Source organism: Caloenas nicobarica, chromosome 2 (genome assembly GCF_036013445.1).
Source record: "Caloenas nicobarica isolate bCalNic1 chromosome 2, bCalNic1.hap1, whole genome shotgun sequence".
In the NCBI taxonomy this organism is placed as follows: domain Eukaryota; kingdom Metazoa; phylum Chordata; class Aves; order Columbiformes; family Columbidae; genus Caloenas; species Caloenas nicobarica.
The window spans coordinates 92375982-92400040 of NC_088246.1; the positions used below are offsets into that span (position 1 = coordinate 92375982).

General features: G+C 40.5%; 1 protein-coding gene across 1 annotated transcript in view; it reads right to left on the minus strand.

The window, feature by feature from the left end:
• Positions 1-425: 425 nt before the first annotated feature.
• The window catches only part of COBL (cordon-bleu WH2 repeat protein), a 29345-nt gene continuing 5711 nt past the window's right edge, over positions 426-24059 (minus strand). Inside the window, exons 2-6 of the mRNA XM_065627936.1 lie at positions 16343-16446; positions 13091-15093; positions 12374-12493; positions 9994-10245; positions 426-495 (exon numbers count right to left, since the gene is read on the minus strand). Of these exons, the coding sequence (XP_065484008.1) occupies positions 433-495; positions 9994-10245; positions 12374-12493; positions 13091-15093; positions 16343-16446 (2542 nt within the window). The 3' untranslated portion in view covers positions 426-432. The remainder of the gene's footprint in view (positions 496-9993; positions 10246-12373; positions 12494-13090; positions 15094-16342; positions 16447-24059) is intronic.

Here is a 24059-nt window from a genome sequence, read left to right on the forward strand (position 1 = left end):
TTTTTTAACTATTCCTGACTTCCTGAAATGGTGAAGGAGCCTCATGTGTGCATGTTCCCATATATACGGAGTGAGCGATGGGAGAGAACAGACAATGGGAGTGAGCTTGTTCTTGAACTCCTTAAGTGTGAAAAACACAATAGTCCTGTTAAGCACTTCTATTTTATCTCTCTTTTTAGAGTCTGCACTATTGCGACAAATCAGAAAACTGTTTAAACAAGACAAAAACATCCTCAAATTAGTAAACAAACACAAGGGAGCGTGACTTTTATTTTCTTGTGCAGTGTCTTGCAGCCTGTTAGGACTTAACCAAACTATATTCATTTAACAAACACTTAAATAGTATTTAGTAACAATAACAACAAAACAAGAGTACCTTTTTCCTCTTAGGAGCATCCATCTTAGCAAAGCTCGATGAACAACCCTGGGAATTCAACTACATGGAAACTTTCTCCAGCCAAATGAAGACATCAGCAATGAATCAAACTCCACACCCTACTCAGCAAAAAAAAAAAAGAAAAAGAAAAAGAAAAAAGAAAAGCAGATGGGAACAATGTTGCACCAAATCCAGGTGAACATTACTGAAAAATCAGGATTTTTTTTTTTTTTTTCATTTTATCTTTAAAAAAGGAACTCTGCCATTGCAAAAGCAATTTTCTGCAAGGGGGGAAATTCAACCATTATGGCAGTTATGGCAGGATTATAGCATATTTTATTGTGTGTGCTCAACAGCAACAAATGGAGTAAGAACAGGAATAGTCTCATAAATCTTAACATAAGTCTCAGCGGCAAAGCACGTTCGTACACATATTGCACATGTAACTCAACAGAGGATTAGAGATAAGTAGAGAAACAGTGCACGCAAATAAATACTCCAAATATGTACACGTTACTAATTAGCGGTTGTAGAAGACAACTATTTTTCATATTGCACCAACGAAGAACTCATTTATGAGCATCTCAGACAAACCTACTCAAATCAGGATTTGTGCAGAGTTTTGCATTGAACTTAAACCACCCGTTTAATGCTAAGCAGCACCGAACGGCAGAACTGCTTCTTTCTTTTCTGGAGAGGGAAAACACCACAAACTATCTGCATTGAATGGCATTTTCCATTGTTTCATAAATGCATCTCTCATTCCCTTCCTTTTTTTCGTACACTGATGAAATGCCAATTTTGGCTGTGGCAAATGTAGCATAAATTGCACAAATCACTTGTATGAGCTGAGGAAGTTGAATCCTGCCATGTTCAAAACTCTGTAGATTGATGTGCACGTCAAAAGGTCGTCTGGTCCAATACTTTGCACGACCAGCGTTAGCAGGCTGTCTGTACAAGAAAAAAAGAATCTATAATGAAGTCCTGTAAGTCAAATAGCTCATGCAGACAGCCAATATTATTTAAAATTAAATATCTAATCAGGGCGATTTAATGCTGGCTTTATGGTTTAGTAACACTCTGAGCTCAGTAGAGAAAAAAAAATGTTACTATGAACTTGGGAAAAAGGGGAAGAGAGACCTGCAAATTTTATTTGAGACATGAGAGTAGATTTCTCTAAGCCCTGGACATGGATTCGTAAGTGTGCAAGGAATAAAGATACCTAATCCAAGCTCTCCACTCAATATAGCTGGTGATGCCATTTTTGACCTCATTTGAATATCTTACTTGGACCAGATGAACTGGGCATGTTTCAGACTCCTTCCTCTGGCTGACCTGAGGTAAGAGTACGTGGGGAAGATCTAGGGCTGAGAGATACACTGGGGAAAACGGGAGCTCACTGGTCTTCTTTCAGTCCTCCAAAAAAAGAAACCAGCCTGCGGATTGTCCACCTACAAGAGCCTTGAAAGGTCATGTCAGGGCAGCACGTCCACTTCTAGACATAGGCTGTGTCTGCACTAGCAAGCAGTCTGGACCAGCAGAAGCAGATGTATAGATGCAAATACTCGGTGCTAAGGACACGATGCCTTTACCAGACGCATTTCAGGGTTTTTGTTTTAACTTAGGACGAGCTCCAGTGCGGTTCCACAGACAGAATGCCGATTTGTGCAGGAGCACGTCTCCCGAATTCATTTCATCCAGTAGGAACCCAGTTCCCTAGTCCTGAGGCATGGGAGAAGAGGGGATGATGGGGTGAAGAGCTTCAACAATGCTTGCCTGATGTGCACTAAACACTGACACGTTTACTTCCCAAATGAAGACGGCTAAAAGCATTAATAGGAAGCTATTATATGGATGGTCATACCTATAACTAGACTTCATTAAAAACAGGTTTATATTAAAAGTTACCTTCATTTAGGGTTAAATTAAACTGCTACCAGGAAATCAGCAGCACCTGGATGACAATGTGACAGCACACACGTCTGCCATCAATGAGAGAAGGGAACGAACACCCAGTCTCGCTTCCTACTGTAGACAGCTGAACTCCCTCTTCTCCATTTTTAGCTTGAGCTGCGACTGAGCCAGCAGGATTTTTCGTAATATTTTTGCTGTCACAGTGAAGGTGACATCTCATCTTGCAGCTGTTCTTAGTTTTACAGTTTTTCACCCATGAGAATTCGATACTCAGAAGTTTATCCGTGAATAACTCTTCTATAAACTTGAGTTCTATGCAGTGCCAGCACCCAGACCCAGAACCTTTGCATCACAAAGCCTGGAGGGTCTTATTATCTCAAAATCCAGTTCTGGATCCCTTACATTAAAAAGTATGTACCCATAAAACTTATTACACCAAAGAGGCGTTAGTAAGGAGGGGCTACAGACCCAGGGCCTTCAGGCAACACGAGGAACAAGACGGAGGAGACCTGCACCGAATATTGTCTTACAGCACCTAACCGAGGAAACTGTATTTTCTGCTGGTGGGACTACCTACAAGCATTGAAGCTTATGAGTGACTGAATCCTTTCCTGAGACTGCATTTTTAAAATGCTATTTTTTAATGCTATTTTTTCTGATCTAAAGCATACTGAGAAAACTGTTAAGGCAAAAGAAGGCTAACCAGTCGACAAACGTGATCTTATTTTCCCTACAGTGTGACAGAACACCTTATTTCTGAATATATTAGCTTCCCTATAGAGGAAACGGATCATTAGCAGTACTGCATTATTACCAAAATGTATGTAACTCTGACATCTTGATTCTACTTGGTGATTTCTACTGTGTTCCAGGTTATTAGTTGTGAGCCCTTTCCTGGCTTGAGACATTTTGGACTAGACATGAGATATCAAACACAGCGTACTGGTTTGCTTAAGTCCATCTCTTGTAACTTCTTTCTGTAAATGGGGAACATTTGGCAAAAAGAGTCTTTCAAGCCGAGTCAGGTTTTGATTTTGTTTTTATTTGTGGCACTAACAGACATCGATATTTTACAATATGTAATATATAGTCACATTAAACGCAGATGGCTAAATATTCTTGTACTTTCAACATTACATAGCTATACATTTTGAGTTTCAGCTCAAAAAAGAATCTGCCACCACTCTGGTCTGTGATTATAAAAATGTAAATGTACAAACTACTTCTTCAATTTCATTACAATATAGGAAATGTGAAAAAGCATTTTCATTTGTCCTTTTTAAGTTAACCAATTTAGCGAAATATTTTCAAAATATGTACAACAACAGCTACCGAAGTAGTTAACTTTTGAAAAAGATGCTGCTATAAATACTCATGAGACAACATTCGACACCCACATGGATTGGAAACAAAGGCCCAACTTACGCATGACCTGAACAAGAGGACGAGAGTCCTGGTCACTGATATAAACCAGCTTCACTTCATTCTGCAGCGCGGGAATGAATTCTAAATCCCAGACCTCTATGCACTACTCTGAATCGCATTTATGACCTTCACAGTCTGTTGCAAATAGAGATCCTTTGAGGTGTCTCAATATTTTTAAAGTGCCGTGAATGTTACTAGGGTTCAGTATATCTCTGTGCATTAGCATTCTATACATCATATCCCGTAAGTAACTTTTCAATAGACACCGTCTCACATTCATTATTGATTGCCTGCTTTCTCAGAGCTCCACCAGAGATATAAAGTTCATATGGTTTTAAAAACCAATGTCTCCAGCATATGACAATTTAGGTCCTTCATAATGTACCGTAACTTTTTTCTTGTAATAGTTTTTTATACATTTTTATTCTGGTTTGTTTTCACCCTAATCACTTACAGCCCATTTCCAAATCAAATAAGAAGTAAATAGTTTGAAGTAGTTAAATATTTTTAACGACTTGAAATGAGTATTACTTTTCAGATAGCTAGCAAAGTTTCTTAATTTTGCCCATAAACACAATTAAGTATTAACACAGTACTGCAGTGTTTATATTCTTATTAACCTGCCAACAAGAATAGTTTATTGGCAACCTTAAATATTCAGAGGCAAAACACAATTCCTTGGCACAGAAGCTTTACAGCAGAGCAACATATTTTCCCCTTAGAACCATTATGCAGGAACACACACAAGATTAACTACAACTTATTTTGGCTTGTAGACAAAAGAATAAACTAAACTTCTTGATGTTTTTCTGCCACTTCAGACCTTGAATGATGATTATGGGTGCATACAGGGTTAGATTTTCCAATTACCTGTTCTTTATAAATGATTCAAACGAGCAGAGGGACCTACAGAAAAGAAAAGCACATGATCATTCAAGGTATTTTTAAACCTCCAACTGTTGACATTGTTAACCAAACGTTCTCCTGTGGGGCTGTTTTCAAGCTTGGTCTCTTCATCAGCTCCTTGAGACTACTTAAAGCTTATCTGCTTTTCTTCTAGCTGTATCAGTTGGTCTAATGAAAGGTGTTCTCCTTGCCTAAAAAACCCACTCCTCACACTCCTTAGGTATTACAGTTGCAATTACATGAATACTTGAATACAGGTGAAGTATTTTTCTGTGAACTTCCTTCAACGAACAGAAACCCTGGCTGTGAGTATGCAATATCTGACAGTCAAAATCTCTTCAGTATCGGTGGTTAGCTGTCATTGGTCGTAAAAATCAATTGATGAGTACTTTGCTGCTTGATTAAATGAAGGAAACTCCCAAAGGCTTTGATTCAGAAAAGACTTAAACAAATGCTCATCTTCCTTCCTAGTCCTCAGGTCATCTAAGCATATCCTCAATTTTAAATACATATGCTAGGGTGCTCTTCCAAAATCAAAGTTAATGAGGTTGATTCTATCAGGGAGATAATACATTAAGGTCACCACGAAAGCTAAACAGGAATAGTGTATTTGATCAAGTCTAAACCTTCTATTTTGGCCTTAGTATCCGTGGCAGAAGCCTTATTCTTAGGGAGAAAAATAGGTCATGGTACAAATTATTAACAACGTGAAGAGTTCAAAATAAATTTTATCTTTCGATTTGAATAGAGTAACGGCATGCAAACGACTGCCTCTCACTGCGCATGGGAACTAGAATCAGTCTATAGGCTCATTTGACTACCTGCATATCAAGTTCAGCCAACCTTTCAGTGGGCCTCCTGCCCCAATTCCAGCAGACCGATGCCAACATCCACGGTGGCTTTGAGCCTGTAATCTCTGTCATTGCAACCACAGACACTGATGATCATTCACAATTATGTATCTCTAATTACATGGGAAGAATAGTCCACTGCTTGACATAAAGGTATGGAACTAGGCCATGCTTCCTAGAAGACACTCAGTGTGCCATAATTCAGATCGATCCATTACTTGTTGGCAACTGACTTCAAATTAGCCCAGCTTATACCAGGGACTCATTGTAATGGGTGCAGTAATTACCTTACCTGGCTCCTTTGATTGCCAACTGAATGATATACTACACGTATCAAGAGTTCATGTGACTAGACGTCAATGCCGAACACTGGCACGAACGCTTGTGGATACTGTGACGGAGCCAAATTAATTTTTAAAATCCCAGCAAGTAAACAGAGAAGGCTGTTCTAGGTACAGCTCCAATCTTTAGTGGAAAACGTGTGAAATCTGTAGAACCTCTCTTGCACATACCATTAGAAAGAGGTCTGAAGAAATCATTTTATCATGAGCAAAAGCCTGTTCTTCAAATATAAAACTTGCCTTCCCCACCTTGTGCAGGCACATTCCCCTGCAATACTTCTACCAAATCCCTGGGTACAACTCTACCTAAAACGAGTAGATGGCATAGAAGCTAATGCAACTTTCATAGCTTCTTCTTGTTGGGTAAGATTTTCAATCCTGCATGGGCTTGTGCTGCAACTATACCTACAGCTAGACATCTAATGGGTTATTTGCATGCGTAGTTATGTTTTTTTCTGCAGATAATCATGGCAAATCCCAAGGCAAGTTACACGGACACAAAAATACACATGCAATGATGTACAGAATTTCAGAAATCTAGCTAGCTTAGTTTGCATTTGCTGAGACAGAATTTTTTAAAACTAAACATAAAGATCCTAAGTATGTGAAATTGTGACAAAAATTACTTGATTCAATTTAAGGAAAACACTAGTTCACTTTTAACACCAGAAGTTCAAATGGTACAGCTCCTGAGTTTTGCTCACCAGAATTGGCCAAAATTTGGTCTCAGATCAGCTGTTTATTTCCTAGATTCTCCTTTGCACTGGAGGCAGACTGCAGGGCTGAGTAGAAGGCTCTTCGCTAGTGAGACACGTTCATTTCTCAAGACAATGAACCACCAAAGGTACTATGTCAGGCATCCCACTTGGTGGCCTTGCTTGACGCCATCTCTCTGACTTGCTGTTATACTTTGGTTCTCGGACAGACCGTTTTGAAAACTGAATAAAGAGGTTACTTCCTGCACATTGTCAGGTCCTTTCCAGTTTGGTAAGTTCTCCAATAACACGTCTGCATCTCTGTTCCCTTTGGGTAGGATCTGTAGTCTAACCACTTTCTGGCAGGTCTCTCAACTGCACTGCACTGGGGATGAAGCACTTTAATCAGCAGGCCCAACTGGGCTTGGCACCCACAAGAAATTTCCTTTGGGAGTCTGTGGACAGCAACAGCGTGCAATAAAACAGGAGCCGTTTCTTCAAAACAAAGTATGATTTATTTGCCAAAGCAGGCACAGTGCTACAAGAAATGGATTAAAGAACAGCCAGGAGACCTACGTGCATACGGTCTTCCTTATACTTGGCATTTCCCTCAGGTAACTATTTTTGCTCTGGTTTGTTTTGGGTGACCCAGTTCCAGCCTGTGTGGTGCAGACCCTGACTCTCAGCAAGGCAGGGTCAGCCTGTGGCAATCTCTCTCCTCCCTTCCTGCACAGTGGGTCTTTTAACCTTACGGTTCATGACTTTAGCAAACAGCTGTGTAATCAGGGGTGGAGTGGAGGAGTTCCTTTTTCACAGATATTAATAGAGCTCAAATGTTTGTTGGGATGCTCCTTATCTAGGCAATTGGTTGCTTTTCATGTTTGGTTCCCCTGACAGCCCTGTTTGATCTACTTCCATGGCAAATAACCCCTCATACATAAGCACAAACAGAGTCACACATAACTAAGCAATGCAGATTCTTCCCAGTTCCCTACAATATTAGCTAAATAAATGACTTCAGCATCAGAAGCCCTTGTTCCAGCAAACTTTGAGAAGACAATGGAAGAGAAACAGACACAATTACAGAACTGAACTACCTACTCTGCTGTCCAGTTGCAACCAAAATCTTCTAGAAAGTAAAGCAAAAAATGGCTCTGTCCTCACACCTCCAAATCATGACATCAGAGATCTTTGACAGAAGAGGCAAAATAAAGAAAAAAGTTTGCTTTTGCCCTGGCACAAAATCACTTGCCAGCCACTCCCTACCAAAAACCCAGTGTTCCTTGGAGACATGTTCTTCAGTTGTAAAGGAAGAAAACCGTGACATGCAGCTATCATATATTCTCCGCTACCAAGTCGACTTTTGCTGTCACAAGTTGTCCAACCGCAGGGAAGGATCAGAATTCATCTCTCATTTGACTCAGCAAGCTAGGAGAGAGATTAATACGCACTGGATAGAAACTCTTTCAGAAACGTGGCAACGTTTTTACTTTTACCAGTGATCAAGGGCATGATATCTTGGATGTCAGTGATATGATGTCTTTGGCATATACAAGACTTAGCTTGCATATCCAGTATCACGAAGGACAGTACAATAATAACAAAATCATACTCTGTCTTGGACAAAACACTGCTCTTTTATTTTCATGAAAGACCAATGTCAGAACTACCAAAAATTACTCCATCTTGAGAATGAAAGAAGACAAGCACAGCATTCAGCAGAACACATCAGTATATCGCAGAATACATCAGTACATCCAACTTAATTTCATGGTCTGCACTGGCTATCCAACTGTTTCGAAATAAATCCCCAAGGATATGATAAAGACTTGTTTTAATGAGCACAGCTATGGGTCTCTTCAGAGACTTCCGCAAGAGTAATGCAGTTGAAAGAACAAAGAATTTGGACGGATCTAGAAAACAACTGTACGAAGCATTCTTGAATGTCCGAATCCCTTTTTTCCTGTAAACTGGTGAAATGGGGAAATAAAGGCCTGATCTGGTGTACTATTTCTTCATAATTCGTAGTCTTAGAATCACAGAATATTGCAAATTGGAATGGAACCATAAGGATCATCAAGTCCAACTCCTGCTCCCCGCAGGACTACCTAAAACTAAACCATCCTTGAACTCCGACAGGATTGGTGCCATGACCAATTCACTGAGGAGCCTGTTCTAGTGACTGACCACCCTCTTGGTGAATAACCTTTTTCTTAATGTCCCATCTGAACTGCCCCTGATGCAGCTTCATTTCATTGCCTCGTGTCCTATTGCTGATCACAGGAGAGAGATCAGCACTGCCCTCTCCACCACTGGCCCTTGAGGAAGGTGTAGACTGCAATGAGGTCACCCCTCAGCCTTCTCTTTTCCAAGCTGAACAACACAAGTCACCTCAGCCACTCCTCATAATAGCATGCATAACACAGATGTAATTTTTCACATGCAAAATAACTGCGCATTCAGAGTTCTGTTTGCATGCTGATGTGAAGTTCCCCGAAACACTGATTTGTTTGTGCCAGTTGTATGATTCTGTGGAATTTCTGTTTCAGCAGAACCAGGATTTTTTGGGCTACTTTTTAAATGTTAAAATTTGATTGTATTTTTTGAATTATTTTAAAAAGGACAAGCAAGGTTAAAGCCTATTTACACATTTATGGTTGGCAACAGCTAAATCATGTGTTGGGAAAACGACATCTGCTTTTGTACATTCCCTGAAGTCCTTGGATTGAAGTCTATTCTTGGATACTGAAGGGTAATATTGGGATGACTCCACTAAGGTCAATTGATCCACTTCTCTTCACCGAGAAATACAGGATAACTCGAGGTTTGGAAGAACAAATTTTGATCAAAGAGATAAGTGAACTTACTCCAAAAATCACACCTGGAACTGAGCATTTAGCCATCTGGAAGCTGACTAACCCATAGCTGACCGCAGAAGTGAAACACACACCATCCGATTAATAAAGTTCAGACAGACACTAAAATGACCCCATAGTTGTACTGACAGCTCTCAACATGTGCAACAAAGGTTTAAGTGTTGGGAATCAAGGTCTAGGACATACTACTGAAATTAGGAGAGAATACTTATCTCTAAATTTGCTTCAGGGTCTCACATCTGACCTTTCTTAGGCTCACCTTGTCTAAAGGACATACAGTATTATCTCAGATTCACAAGAATGAAAAGGGCATGAAAATGCTTTCTGAAATTCTATTCATGCTCTTGATGTTCTCATAAAAAAACCCTACGCATTAACTATTCATATGCTTGCATATATGCACAGGCATGTTTTAGTCTTAATATTACGCTTTAATAGCTGTTCAAAGGTTTGAAATATACTCCTGGTCTTTGATGCAGTTAGAGGAAACGGTGCATGTACCTTCTGATGGCAGAAAGAAATGTGTGGCTAGAACAGATCATAAATGGCTCTTGAAGCACAGCAAACTTAGGTTGTTTCACCCACAATAAAAAATTATAGTACATTTACCTTTTTTAACTTTGCTGCTCCAGCGCCAGAGCGAATGGCCTCCATTAGGGCTTGCCTTGCCTCCACAGGGTTACCTGTAGCCGTGGCAGAAGGTTTAGGAGCTGCTGCTGACAGCTGAGTGGGAGGTGGTGGTGGTGGCTGGGCGGGGGCCGGTGGGATACAAAGCTGCTCTTCTTGAGGGTCTTCGGCCTTCTGCATGGACAGTTCTGCATTCCTAAAACTCTGCAGCTCTTCAGAGGCCAATGAGGAGATCTGCTCATGATGCAATTGAAAGGAGGTGATTAATATCGAGCATGACTAAACTGTAATTATTTGACATTTGATGCACTTTCAGTACCCTGTTTTCACTTTGCTTGAATGATGCAAAACACATAGAACTTTTGTTTGCTCATGGGGTTGAACATCTGTTACTACTCACTCACATCACTCAGCTGGGCTGATTACCAGCATCAAGGATTTGGCATTGACTCTGTCTCAGAAACTCAATCTTTTTTACTGTGAGCTCCAGCATCCTGTAACTCTTCTTGGCATGTAAGGTAAGAAAGAGAGTTGGACTTGGTATTCACTTGGAAACAACCACAAGGGTTTTGGAATCAGGAAGACATATTAAGGCTGCAGTAGCCATGCAGGAATCTTGTTACTTTTTTGCGGTCTGGGCTGCACAGAAATAATCTCAGATGACAGGGAGGCTCTTCTAGATCTGAGCTCTCAGACATGGCTTCATTGAAAAAAATCTTGTTAAACCTGAAGTCTCCAGCCATACTAAAAAAATAATAATAAAAAGCCAGGGCCACAGAGAACTACGTGAAAACGCTGAGAACAAAATCAACTGATCGCTTTTCCAAGCATGTTTCTGTGGAATTTCTGAAACTAAAATTTCTGCACGAATTACCAACTTGAAAACTTGTCCTACTTAAAATGAATGCAGAGGGAAGAGGCAAGCTTTCAGACTAGCTAGCTTTTCCATCAACTGTCTCAACAAATATTATTGCTTTTAACATTACTAGTAAGAATCACGATAAATTCTTGGTAATTACAATGATTTGGTGATTATTAGGAAATTCACTATCATGTGCCAAACAGGAGGTTTTCAAGCAGATGCATTAGTGTGCCTTTCTCAGAGAAACTGAGGCACAAAACTTGCCTAGTGAAAAATGAAAGGATTCATCTCCCATTAAATAATCCACATTCAGAGAGCTCCTATATTCTATTCCTTCACTGCACAAACACAATACATGGGAATAATGTCATGTCAGATAACACATGAACATTTGAGATAATGGGAAAGGGACAGACCTTTCATCATAAACGTCTATATCTCACCCAGCACACATACAAACATGGTGCTTTAACTAGCACAGGTGACATCGTGTGAAAAAGAAGCGTACGGTTTCTAGGCAACTTCCTTTAAAATGATAGCAAAAGCTTCTCTGCTGCAGGAAGGTATTCCAAAAAGTCTCTGTGATAATACACCACCACTTCATTGTCAGAGCCTCCTTTACACAAATTTACATTTATTCCCAATGAATGCAGAATGCAGGTAAGTATGTGTGAAGATGGTTGCTGCCCAGCCTGTCCTGCTCTCAGGCTCAGAGGAAGCTGTACCCTACCTGCAGCAAGGGCTGGAAGATATTTGAGGGATGAAGTAATTGCCTAACACAGGCAAAAGATTCTTTCTATCTAATGGCAGCTATCTGGCTCTGTGCTAATGGCCTGAGTCATGAGGGAAATGGGACCCCCCTTGCCAAATACACATCTTTGGCTGGATTAGTGAACTGAATGAAAACTAAGGCTAGAACAATGCAGCTTTTGGCTATTAGGAATAAGAGGTGCTTTAATGATGAGGTGAAACTTTCAGACAGAAGGAATCATCCTGCTGTGGTGAAAGTTGATGTCCCACCAACACCAATTAGTTGCATACAACTTGCATGCAGCGGCTTACGTTAACAGACAAACAGCAGGCACGAAGAAGTCCTAGCGGGTTTTCAGGTAACTGGGATTGGATGCATACGGTAGGTAACGCAAATATATTAATCTACCTGCATACTCCTAAAGCACAAAAAAGCCCCATCTAAATGTGAAAATAATGAACATTTGATGTCTTCTATGTACACTCCCTGTAATTTGCTTGGATTTCTATGTGCTTCTTTCTCAGCTAAATGCACACCATTTGAAAGCGTTAAGTTTTATAGCAGAGGATAGGATCGGAACCACCATGCTAGCTGCATAAATCAGATCTGGTCTTGTGTGTCGTATTATTTCCCCCTCAACTTCTTGCTTTACGGCACAACATTTAGTTTGTGGCATATCTGGGTTTATTCAAAACACCCAGTAGGAACAGACTGTGCTTAAAAGTTCACTTATCATCTTGATTTCTTACCTTTTTCAGCTTCGACGTGCCACTGTGGCCTCTAATTGCTGCTAGTAGGGCTGAGCGCTCATTCTCTGGCTCAGTATATGAGGGTTTCCTGTGATTGCCATTTAGTGCACTGTCTGAAACCTAGAATATGAAAAGAATAAACCTCACATTGTTATTAGATATTTACTTAGAGGCACTTTGGAAACACTATTAAAAATACTTTGGGCACTTCTACCACAATGCAGCCTATGGACACTAATGAGTCCGTCTTCTTTCAGGCCTGCTTTTACAGCCCTTACACTGACCAGGAGACTATGTGTAGACAGTAATGCTGTACTTACAGATGCAGTCCCATACCCCCTGAGCATGAAGTCAGTGGCAAACTAGTATCACCCACTAATATAAAATGCAGTTTTCTTTCATTGTCGGTATTTGCAAGTTTTCTCCATGCTGTGTGTTCCTGTTTTTACATAACATACAGAAATGCTCTTAGGCTACCCTATATTGCCTCTCCTTTTTGCTGTTTCTCTGCACCCTCTGCCTCTTCTAGCTAGTGCAGCAGCAATGGTGTTGCATAATGTACACGATGTGCAGAGTAACCAGTGGCTCAGTCTGTATTTTGCCATTATAAATTTTTCAAATGCCTTGTGTACTGCAGCTCACCAGCAACTGTACCTGTTACAAAACCTCTGGTGTCTGACAGGGTGAATACAGGCTAAAAAAGAGGCTCCACTTTACCTTTCTGAGTTTCTCCTTTCCCCCTGCTGTTTGAATGGCTTCCATTAGGGCACTGTGCAGTGATGTGTCTTTTGGAATTGGTTTTTGGACAACAGGTTTGAACTTCTTCTTTGGTCCGAAGATATTGGTCTGCACATTAACATCCAGTTCAGTGACAGCATTAGTATCCAAATCATCAGGTTTCTCTTCCTGTTCTGACTCTGCATTTAGTTCAGGTGAAGCTTTAAGGGAACCAACTTGTACATTGTTAGCAGGAGGCCACTTAGTGGCTCGTGAAGATGAGCTGAACAAGGGCAGGACTCCTTGGAGATCAGGAGACTTGAGAGGTGAGGTTGCGTTACTATGGATCAAAGTCTCACATTTCTGGTCAAACAAAAGATGCATCTTTTTCTCTGCTACACCTGGTTTGCTGTTTAAACCATGATCTTCCAGGCTGTTGTTATCCTTTGAAGAGGATTTGGTAAGTGGGACACTAGCATTCTTTTTATAGAAACTCACAGGAGTTGCTTGATTTGGCGCCCTGATGTTAACTACTTTGTTTTCCATGCCAGAATTATCACCAGGTATAAACCTGTGGGATGCGTTTTGACTACAAGTAAAAATCCTTGAAAGTGTTTCTCTTGTTTCTGCTGATTCTGTTTCCACAGGGCTATATTTGGCCACAATAATACATCTTTTTGGTGAAACTTCTGCTTCAGTTTTAACCCCTCCTGTCTCTTGCTTATTTTCATCTTTCTCATGATATTCCATAGAGTCAGACTTAAAGTTACTCATGTTGATGTGTCTTGCAATGGCAGAGGCAACATACTGACTTGAAGTTCTCCTGTGTGGCTTTAGAAATGGAAGCTCCTGCTTGTCCTTATTAACGGTGGGGGCCACTGAGACTGTCACCTGAGACTGTGTAACTGGAAGAGGTGGTTTGGTCCTTTCATTCTCAGACTGTCTTTCGGGTACCTGGGTAGTAACAGTTTGTGGTGCTGCAGGTTTCGGAGCAGCAAGACAGACAGTTCTGTGTTCATGTTTTACAGCAAAGGGCTTTGAGTTTGTGGTGACTGCTGACTTCTTAGGAAGATGCTCAGCAGAGTCATCGCTTTGCTTTTCCATAGAACTTGATCTCCAGAATGCCTTTACTTTCCCAAGATGAATTTCCTCACTTTCACCAATAGAGGTACCTGGTATGTGCTTACTGACACATGTGTTTGGACCTATGAGGTTGCCTAGTTCGTCTATCTTAATGGCACCAGTGGAGAGGGAAACTCCTCTGTCAAAATGTTTTAGTTCAGGTTTGGGAGGGACAACTTTAAAGGTTGTCAAACCCATTTTAGGTTCATAGTTTGTTCCCAAATTCTGGGCACGATGACACCATGTGGGTGTTGATGGGACTTCTACTTCAATTTTTTTTGCTGGTGGCCATTTGATTTCTAATTCTGATTTACTTTTTTTCAGAGATCTTTCCCTGTTATTACATTCATTAAATGGATTTATCTTCTCTTTTGCTGTACTGATTTCAGCTGTGGCCTTGGAGTGAGATGGAAACAGCTTAGATTTACATTCCTCAGACTTTACGCCATGTTTGGGGGGCGGTTCCAGTCGTAAGTTCTTCTCACTTCTTTTTTCGAAGGAGCATGTGAGAGATTCAAACATATCTCTCCTCTGTTCCACAGGCAAGTGACTGAATTCACTTTCTGATGGTTGCTGATGAATTAGGTCCTTGGATATGCATATAGCCTCCCCATCTGTGTGTCCTTTATCGAAGGAACCTGCATTGTTGTTTTTATTTGTAAAGTTACTTGCATTAACAGAATCAGCTGAGATATTTCGTGAAACCCTTGTCTCTGTCTCATGATTTCCAGCTGAGATTGAGGTGCCAACTTCTGGAGCATCATCTATGACTGTTACTGGAACAGAAACGGTAACATCTTCAGCAGACTCAACTTTTCTTATGTGTGGGCTCAACACTTCATTGATGTACCCGGAGTCAGAGTTACTTATACTATCCACTGCTGCAAAATACACATGCAATGTTACATATAGGCAGTATTTAGGTGATATGACTTCAAATTACACAAACAGGCAGGACAAGCTTAAGTGGATCAGATATTTCAGTTAAACGAGAACTAACAGGAATATATTTATGCCTTTATTGCAAAAAAGGAGAGATCTGGGTCCTTTTTATTGTCTGGTTGCTGATTAGGACCAGCCAAATATTCCTGCAGTCCTCCTGCTTCAGCCAGTGGGAAACATACAAATGCAGCTGAAAGCAGAATTTAATCTATTGTTCATACCTTATCTTTGACTAAGTTCTCTCAGTGATAAACATTTCACCACATGACTCCAAAGGAGACACATTTCTGAGAAACACTGAGCGACTCCAAATTATGTTTCCCAGACCTAGTTATTACTAACAGCCCATCTGAAGGATTTCCTTGAGCAAGCAAACAAAGAAACAGTACTTGTATTTTTTCTCCATTCTTCTCACCCTTCATTACCAGTGACTCTAGAAGTCTCATTGTGCAAGAAGCTTAACTTTCCTCTCAAATTTGCTGGTATAAATCAAGGGTTACAACACAGAAACTAAGAAATTGCAGTGTTAGAGAATTCACAGAATTTAAATCATAATCAAGTCCACTGCAGAAGTACTGAAATAAAGATGGGAAGTTTTAAAAAAGTATTCAACATCATTTGGTTACAAACCATTAATAGAGAAACATTTTTATTCACTGTAGAAAAGGAGGAGCACAATAGGACATTTTACCTCTTCCCACCCTTTCTTTTCATGTTTTCAAATTTTAACTAATACAACTGCTAATGCAGAGGAAGCACTGGGTACAAAAACATCCCCCTGCCCTCTACTTTGTTATGATAAAATACAAAACAGAGGCATTGTTCATTAAACACAGAGCTAAATTCACAACTGATTTAACTTCACTGAAGTCAAAGAAAGTATACAAATTTGGCCCATAAAATGTGTCCATAAACTGCTGTTCATCTCTTTTTGGCAGCAGACACTGAAATACTATGACAATCTGATAAGCAGCTTGAAAAATATTCAGTGCGAGCTGGTAACGAGAAACTGCACCAGAGGCAAAGGGAGAGCAGCCACTTTGGGTGGACCACATTTTGTCTTAGACCCATGAGTTGCTCCCAGTGACCTTTGTGACAAATGCGCAAGTGTCTCAGAGCCCAGTTTGATTCTGCATCTCCTGTCTATGACTCTCTCTTTTGTACAACAGAGATAACACACTTCCCTACCTTCTAAATGTTCATCCAGGCCAGCCAAAGTCTGCTGGAGTTGTGCAGCGATGAATCTATTCTCATCCTCATGCTCAGCCGAAGCCATTCCTTCATCTGTCCTGCTGAATGAAAGAGAAGAAAAAGTTTGGGTTTCCCCCGTTTTTCGCTTTGCCCTATTGCTCTGAAATACACTCTGATTTCAGCTCCTTTGGTTCCACTGGGGTTCTGAGACTCATTCCCGAAAGCATGAAAAAATGCGCAGCCTTAGAGGCACAAACTACCACACTGACACATCCGCATCCAGGAAGGATCTCTGCGGTGCCTGTGCATACTCAGTGCGCTGGCTACCAAAAGATTAGGATTAATAAAGCCTGTTGCAAAGAAATGATCTGGCTTTACTGTGAAGTATGCATCTCAGCTGGGCTGCAGGAAAGCAGTGTATGCCCAGGCAAAGGTTTGGCATATCCATATAATTTTAAAGCAGACCACTAGCCATCCTGTGCACACACTGTGCCAATATATCTGCAAATTAATTAAATAAAAACTGCATGGCAATTAAAAATAAATACAGCTAAGTACTGTTAGACAATCACTCTGCATCCTGAGGGGAGGAAGGGAAGGAGGAAAGAGAGAGTAATCCCTTGAAAGCTGTTTCTAATGAAACATATTAAGGGGCCTGATTTTGCCATGTTTTTTGATGAAGTTGTACAATGATCTAAACCGAGTCTGAAATCAGAAAAAGTGCCAAGTGTTGTCTTGGCTTATTAAAAAAAAAAAAAAAGAAAAAGAAGAAAAATCCCAGCAAAAAATCACCACTAAAATAAAAAAAAATACGCGTGGCAACCTGTTATACAACAGACCTTCTGTTTCTTAGGAAGAAAAATCTTGACCAGGAGAGCTTTTCTATCTAAATGATTGAGGTTAGCATTTCAGATTGGGCAATTCACATTTTCCAGCTACCTGTTCCTCACCTGAATTTAAGACACTGGTGTCTGTGACACTGTATCTAACTTTTGCCCTTATGATTAGCCTATTGAAAAAATAATTTTCCATTCTAGCCACACCTAGACTAACTCTGGTCAGGAAAAGCAAATTTGCCCTTTTCAAGATCAGACCCTTAATATGACAGATACGGTAACAGATGACATATTTTTTTTGGCAATTTGTCGAACACTACCTGAAAAAGGCCATTTTTCTGCCGTCTTTTGAGATAATCTGAATAAAAATTCAGGGGTGTTTCCTGACATTGATTTAAATGATGTCCAACAGTGTGCTTCCTTTTTTGCTATTTTGTTGTTTGATTTTTCCCTTGCTCATAGCGGGACCAACCGAAAGCACATGTTGAAGCATCAGGTATTTTATATTACTTTATTTTCTATTTATTTATTTATTTTTGCATTCACCTTTCCTTCCTTTATGTCTTTTGTAACAGTCCTGGAACTCGATTCTTCTACTTGCACCTAAACTGCCTTGCACTTACAAAGCTGAGCTCCCGTATGTGGGATCGATGAAAATAGCAAAACACATCTGCAAGGAAGCCTTCCAAAACGTTTTTCACATACACATCCTTTTCCTAAATAGAGAAGAATTCAAGGTGGCAAAGCTACATATGTGCCTAAGTGGTTTCCTAAACTGGAATCTAAGACAGGAACCTGTATTGGTTGCTGGAATATGGAGGAAGAGACACCGCTCTGCGAATGGAATAAAATTTTTTCCAGCATTTGCCATTGACCTGAGTGTTGACAAGCCCTGAACATCCCCAGAAGCCAACGTGAACTCACAGTACTCTGGCCCAGCACCCACGCTGCAAGACTCGTGGTAAACTGAGAAGGTTCCATTTGAATATGAGGAGAAAGTTCTTTACTTTGAGGGTGCCAGAACACTGGAACAGGCTGCCCAGAGAGGTTGTGGAGTCTCCTTCTCTGGAGACATTCAAAACCCGCCTGGACACATTCCTGTGCCATCTGCTCTAGGTGAACGTGCTTTAGCAGGTGGGTTGGACTAGGTGATCTCCAGAGGTCCTTTCCAACCCCAACCATTCTATGATTCTGTGATTCCCCCTGATGGATTAAGAGAAAGGTGGCACAGATCAGTCCAAGTCTCCAGCGGAGGCAACTGGCACTGTAAGACCACAATCCTACTGTACTCTGAAGCACACGCACATAGATACACAAATCAGTGAGACCACTCATCCGAGCAATCTAACAAAAAAGATACAAGCTTACTGCAGCATTCAGATTGGGACAGAAGTCTGGCAAAGAGAAAGCTCAACTTGAAGTTGGCACAAAGAATGAACCAACTGAATTTCATGTTGTTTATGCAGTGGAAAGTTTCCAAAATTAATAAAAAGTACTTGTTCTCCTCTGAGTGCATTTTAAACCAATGTGTTTGGAAACTCAAGAGCATTTTTGATGGGAGAATCATTCAGACTGCATCAGCTAAGTAACAGGTCTATCTAGCATGGAAGGCAAATATTGCTCTTCTTCTTTACAAAGCTGGTCTTGTGGGATCACTGTCCACAGCTGGATGTAAATTCCTGGCACACATTGAGATTCTTTCTCTAAGGTACTGTGAAGAAGTTATTTCCATAACCTTGGAAGGAAAATGTGTAAATCCATATTTATCAGACAATAAGACCTAATTTCATGAAAACCATGCCAGCTCACCACCTTTTTGGTACCTGATCATTCCTTTCTATTTATTGCCTGACTATTCTACAATACAGCCAAAATCTGAACTACTAAGGTTGTCTGTGCTGGGCTTTCTCCACGAAATAATGGAAACTATTGGCTTGAGAATTTTATGGGCAATTTATCTAGGAAGATGTATTTGGGATGGGAACAGAATTTCCTGGGCTCCAACCATGCAGTGCCTGGTCCATTGCACTGACCAGATCTTTTCAATCAACTGGAATCTTTCAATGACTCTTCTAGCAAAATTATCTTCTTGATGGACGCAACAATCAGCAGAGGTCTCTTTCATTATCCTCTGTGCACTTATGCAGTGACTCTACATAATTTGCCTCTAAATCTCTTCTTCAATCTCCTTATCTAGACAACTGAGATAATAATATGCAATTCACAGATTTTTTTCTGAAGGAAAGAGAACAATGCAGTGAAAATGAAAGGATTCTTATTTGCTTTTACAGAAGGAGCTTCAGAAAAAGCAGATGTTTTCTTTTGCATTTCCAGATTCCTAAAAGAGCTATTGTTCAATTCATCTCCAAACTTACCTACAAAGGAAGCCAGAAGGTATACGTTAATCACAGGGATCTTCTTAAAGTTCTTAGCATTGAGAATTTTAAATGTGATATGTGTTTTGTGCGGTGAAAGTTTGGTAGTTTTGAGTAGCTCACAGAATTTACAAATATGCCTATGATGACTCTTTCTTACAACAGTATTCCGGAAAGGAAAACAAAAGGGCTTCTAATTTTTTTCATAGCCTTCTTCCCTTCTAACCCTATTCACTTTCGTTGACAGCTCCATTTTGGTCAGAATCCAAGAAAAATATGAATTATTCTGATACCATGTTTTTACATTCTGGATAAACATTACCAGTGGTATTTTCTCACACACACTTTTTTTGACTTCGGGGAGAAGTTGATAACCTTTACGCTGCCATTCTGGTAAAACGTGAGGCACCAAAAACACAGCACTGGTGAGCATTTAGCACAAGCTCGAAATGGCAAACGTGCATGGTCCCTGGAAGCCTGTGCACTTATTACTTACGTAGATTCGCAAAGATTTGTGCAAGAGCACAGAATGGAGCAAAGTGACTACTAAACTACAGCCTTTAGTGTTCCACTGAGCTTGGGCTACAACACCTAACTACTCCTCAGCAGTCATTTGCACAGTTGGAGACAAAATGAAACTTACAGCAGCATTTCATCAAATCAGTGCCACGGGACACGGACACTTATGAGAAAGTTTACGTTCTAAGAAAGAGAGAAAATTCTCTGACAAGCCTAGCTGGAAATGCTGCATTAAAAAGACTAGTGGTAAGACAATGGATTTGCAATGACAGAAGCTGAGACTTTGTTATAGTTAGAGCAGCTTTACCTGGGGGTCTGCAAATTATTAAAACTGATCCAAGTTCTCAGAAGTTCTGGTGAGCCTCATGTATGGTACCAGATGTACAGACCACAACTCCCACTGCAAGTGCTTAAACACAACGCAGACCTATGTAACTGCAGAGAAGAGACTAAGGAAGAGATTCAGTTGTCTAAACTCAAGTATTTGGTGCCATTTGAAATACTGCAGGATATTCTGTCTGGGGCTCGGAGACATAATGTGGAAGACAGGGAGACCCATGTCCTGCTGGTGTGGCAGCAGGCAAGAAGAAACTGCAGTAGACATCTTTCAGGTTAATTGAATGTGACCTGGAAGTCTCATTCATTTTGTGTCCTGTGAGAATATGGCTCCTGTGAATTTTTTGCTAGCTGGGGAGGGAAGACAGAGACATTGCAAATAAAAGAGCCAAATCCAGACAGGCACACAGTGCCGAGGCACACACCGGGACGTAGTGACCGCTACGAGGCTGTTCAATGGACGAGAGCATCCAGCTTCTGGCATGTGTCCTAGGCAGCTAACAGGGACTGACCCACATGCCAAGCTGATATTATGGTTACTCCAGACTGCGCTTTGGAGTAGCTGGGCTCCTTTCCCAGCTCTGGTAGTCTTCTCAGCCTGATACTGGGGAATTACATTAACGCGTCTGTATGTATCCAAATTTGTCCTCTTCAAAATGCATCCACAGTATTCTCCTCTTACACAAATGCTAGAAAGAGAAATGCTTCTTCCTTGGGTATATATCAAGGTGCTTGTTAACGAAGAGACTGGTGCTAAAGGGTTTTAAGTTGTGGAAAGTATAGCTGAAGCTTTTTGAATACAACTTTCTATTCAACCAGGCCAGAAAGATGTCATTAAGTAAACTCAAGGTGTTTAATTTCTGTGTTTGTGAGTGATGAGGTGAAGTACCCTTCAAAAGCGGAGGTAACTATTTCCCAGCTTTAATCAACAGTTCACAAAATCTTATGGACTATTTTTCCATTCTTTGCATTTCTGTATGACATTACTAGATGCCTTTTTTCTATTTCCTTCCAAGGAAGGAATATAACAGCAGGAGAGCAGCTAGTATAAATGGTGGACTTTCTGGAGACCTAAGCTATGATCTGATCAGTGATATTTTCCATTTCTGCTGCCTCCTGTGAACTTGAGCACAAAGCTTCAATATTCAAACGACCAAAGCCTGTTAAAATGCAAAATCTGTAGACTGAAGAACCAACTTAGGGCTAGTTAGATAGCAAAGTCATCGCTTGTCTTTGATGCAAGATTTCTGAAGGTGGCGGGCAACTCGGAAAAAGCACACGGTCATACTCTGTTGAATGCCAGATAACTGAAAGAGGGTAGATTTAGATTAGACATAAGGAAGCAATTACACCCTATGAGGGTGGTGATGCACTGGAGCAGTTGCCCAGAGAAGCTGTGGATGGCCCATCCCTGGAATAGTTCAAGGCCAGGCTGGACGGGGCTTTGAGCAACCTGGTCTAGTGTAAGGTGACTATGCTCATGGCAGGGCAGTTGGAACCAGATGATCTTTAATGTCCCTCCCAACCCAAACCATTCTACAATTCTATGATAACCTTGGTTTTTATGTTCTTCGATGAGAGACAAAAGAAAAGCTGCACATACTTTTTGAGAGCTATGTACAGATATAATTTCTGTTCCAACTCTTTTAGTTTGTGTTCTGTTTCTAGTTCTGTGGGACTGCATCACACTTACAGAGGTCTTTAGACTGCATTTATATCTGTGCTGATTAAAAATAATCAGAGACTGAATTAAATTATTTTCCAGTCTTAGAACACACAGGTTCAGTAGTGCCTTCAGATATAACACCACCCAATTAAAAAGAAGAACTTGCAAATATAGATGAGGAGGAAAATGAAGTAATTTTTCAGCAGCAGCTGGGTTTATGGTCCTTTTACAGTCCTCCTCTGAGGTTACTGGTCAAAAATCTAAACAGAAAGCAAACAAAAATGCTTTTGCCTAGTATCTTTTTGTGTTTTAATGCTAGAAATCCCTAAGCTTGTAACATACCAGGGTGACTTAAGCTTCCAGAGTCCCCTGACATATGTCAGTTCCAGCGTCCTGCTGCATAAGCAGCAGCTTGCAGTTGCTATACAGCTGGAAGCGTGTCCCCGCTACCCCCTCCTCACATGGGCCGCTGGCAACAGCTTCTCAATGGGGAAGCCCGCAGGTGGGCAGCCTTGCCAGAAATAGTCAGGAAAGCGTGGTGATTTAAATCTCAATACAGCCGCATCACCTGTACAACATAACAGCGCAAGTTAAAAGACGGTAAAGTGAGGTTAAGTAACTTCTCTTGGTTTGCACAGAAAAAATAAGAAACAGAGCAAGGACTTGAGCCTTGCTTTCCTGGAGGCCAGCACTACACCTTTAGCAACCTGAGCTGCTTCCTAACATGTAAAATATACCAAAGTACATGGCATTTTTCCAGTGGATGAGTTGAACAGAAAGGCTAATCTGCATTCTGCCTCTGTAACGACTGTGTCTATTACTTAACCATAATATCATTAGCATCTTCCCTCCATGAAGATCTGCCAGCAAAAAGGTGCATGAGAGTATCCAAATTTAAAGAGTTTTCTGGAACAAGGAGAAAGGGAAAGCCAGAGATAAGGAAGGAAATTAGCAAAACTATGTAAGAAGCAGAGGCTTGCAAATCTCTCAGACATCTGGGTCTTAATTAAGTAATTTTTCATCCCTGAAGTTTTCCCTACCGCTTTAACCCTTCCTGTACCTTCCTCCCCCTTAAAACCACATTTCTGTTTTCAAAAAAGTAAACCAAGTGCCTCCCCAGCTAAAATGAAACCTATCCTATAGGGAAATAACAGAATAAAACTTTCCCATACTTCTCAGAGACGGTTACAAGTGACATGTAATTATATGGAACATTTGTGCACAAAGAGGTATATATAATACATATAATACACTGCTATTTTTCATTACAGTTTTTCTCTTTCCTTCCTGCCTGCCTTCTGCCACTCACTATTATATTTTTTCTTCCTCCAACCAGTTTCATTGCTGAATTCTCTACAGCTACTGATTTTTCCTTCCCTGTTACCCTTCCCAAGTCGAACCTTGTAACACTTGTATTTGAATGGGCTGAAAATTAAGCAGAACAAGTTCATGCACCCCTATTCTTCCAAGCTTTTGTTTTAAACTATTAATAACTCATCAAAACCCTTTTGCAGCAAACAGTGAGTATTTCTCAGGTTTGTAATGAAGAGGATTCTTCTCCTTCTCCTCCCAACAGCTTCAACTACCCCGAACAGAGCCAAAGGTAACAAATTACCCCAAGAGAAAGGGAGGAAATGGGATTATCTCTGTCCAGACCCACAGCATGAACAGATCTCAGGAGGGTTCCCCCACCCCCACCCTATGCCCTCCACCAGCTGTACGTGAAAAAATATTCCTCTCTCATGGCTACTGAGACAGCAACCCAAGGGAAGGGAAAATCCCTTCAAGATCTCTGGAAGGTATTTTATCTTTCTGTCCCAGACAAGATTGTATTTATTCATCTTTATAACTGCCAAGTTTCCTTTAAATTTTTTAAATATTTCTATTTTTAAAATATTTTAATACATTTAAAACCTTCTCAAAATTAAAAAAAAGTTTTGTATTTTACAGTGGTTTTCCTACTCTGAGAGAGGCTGGTGGAA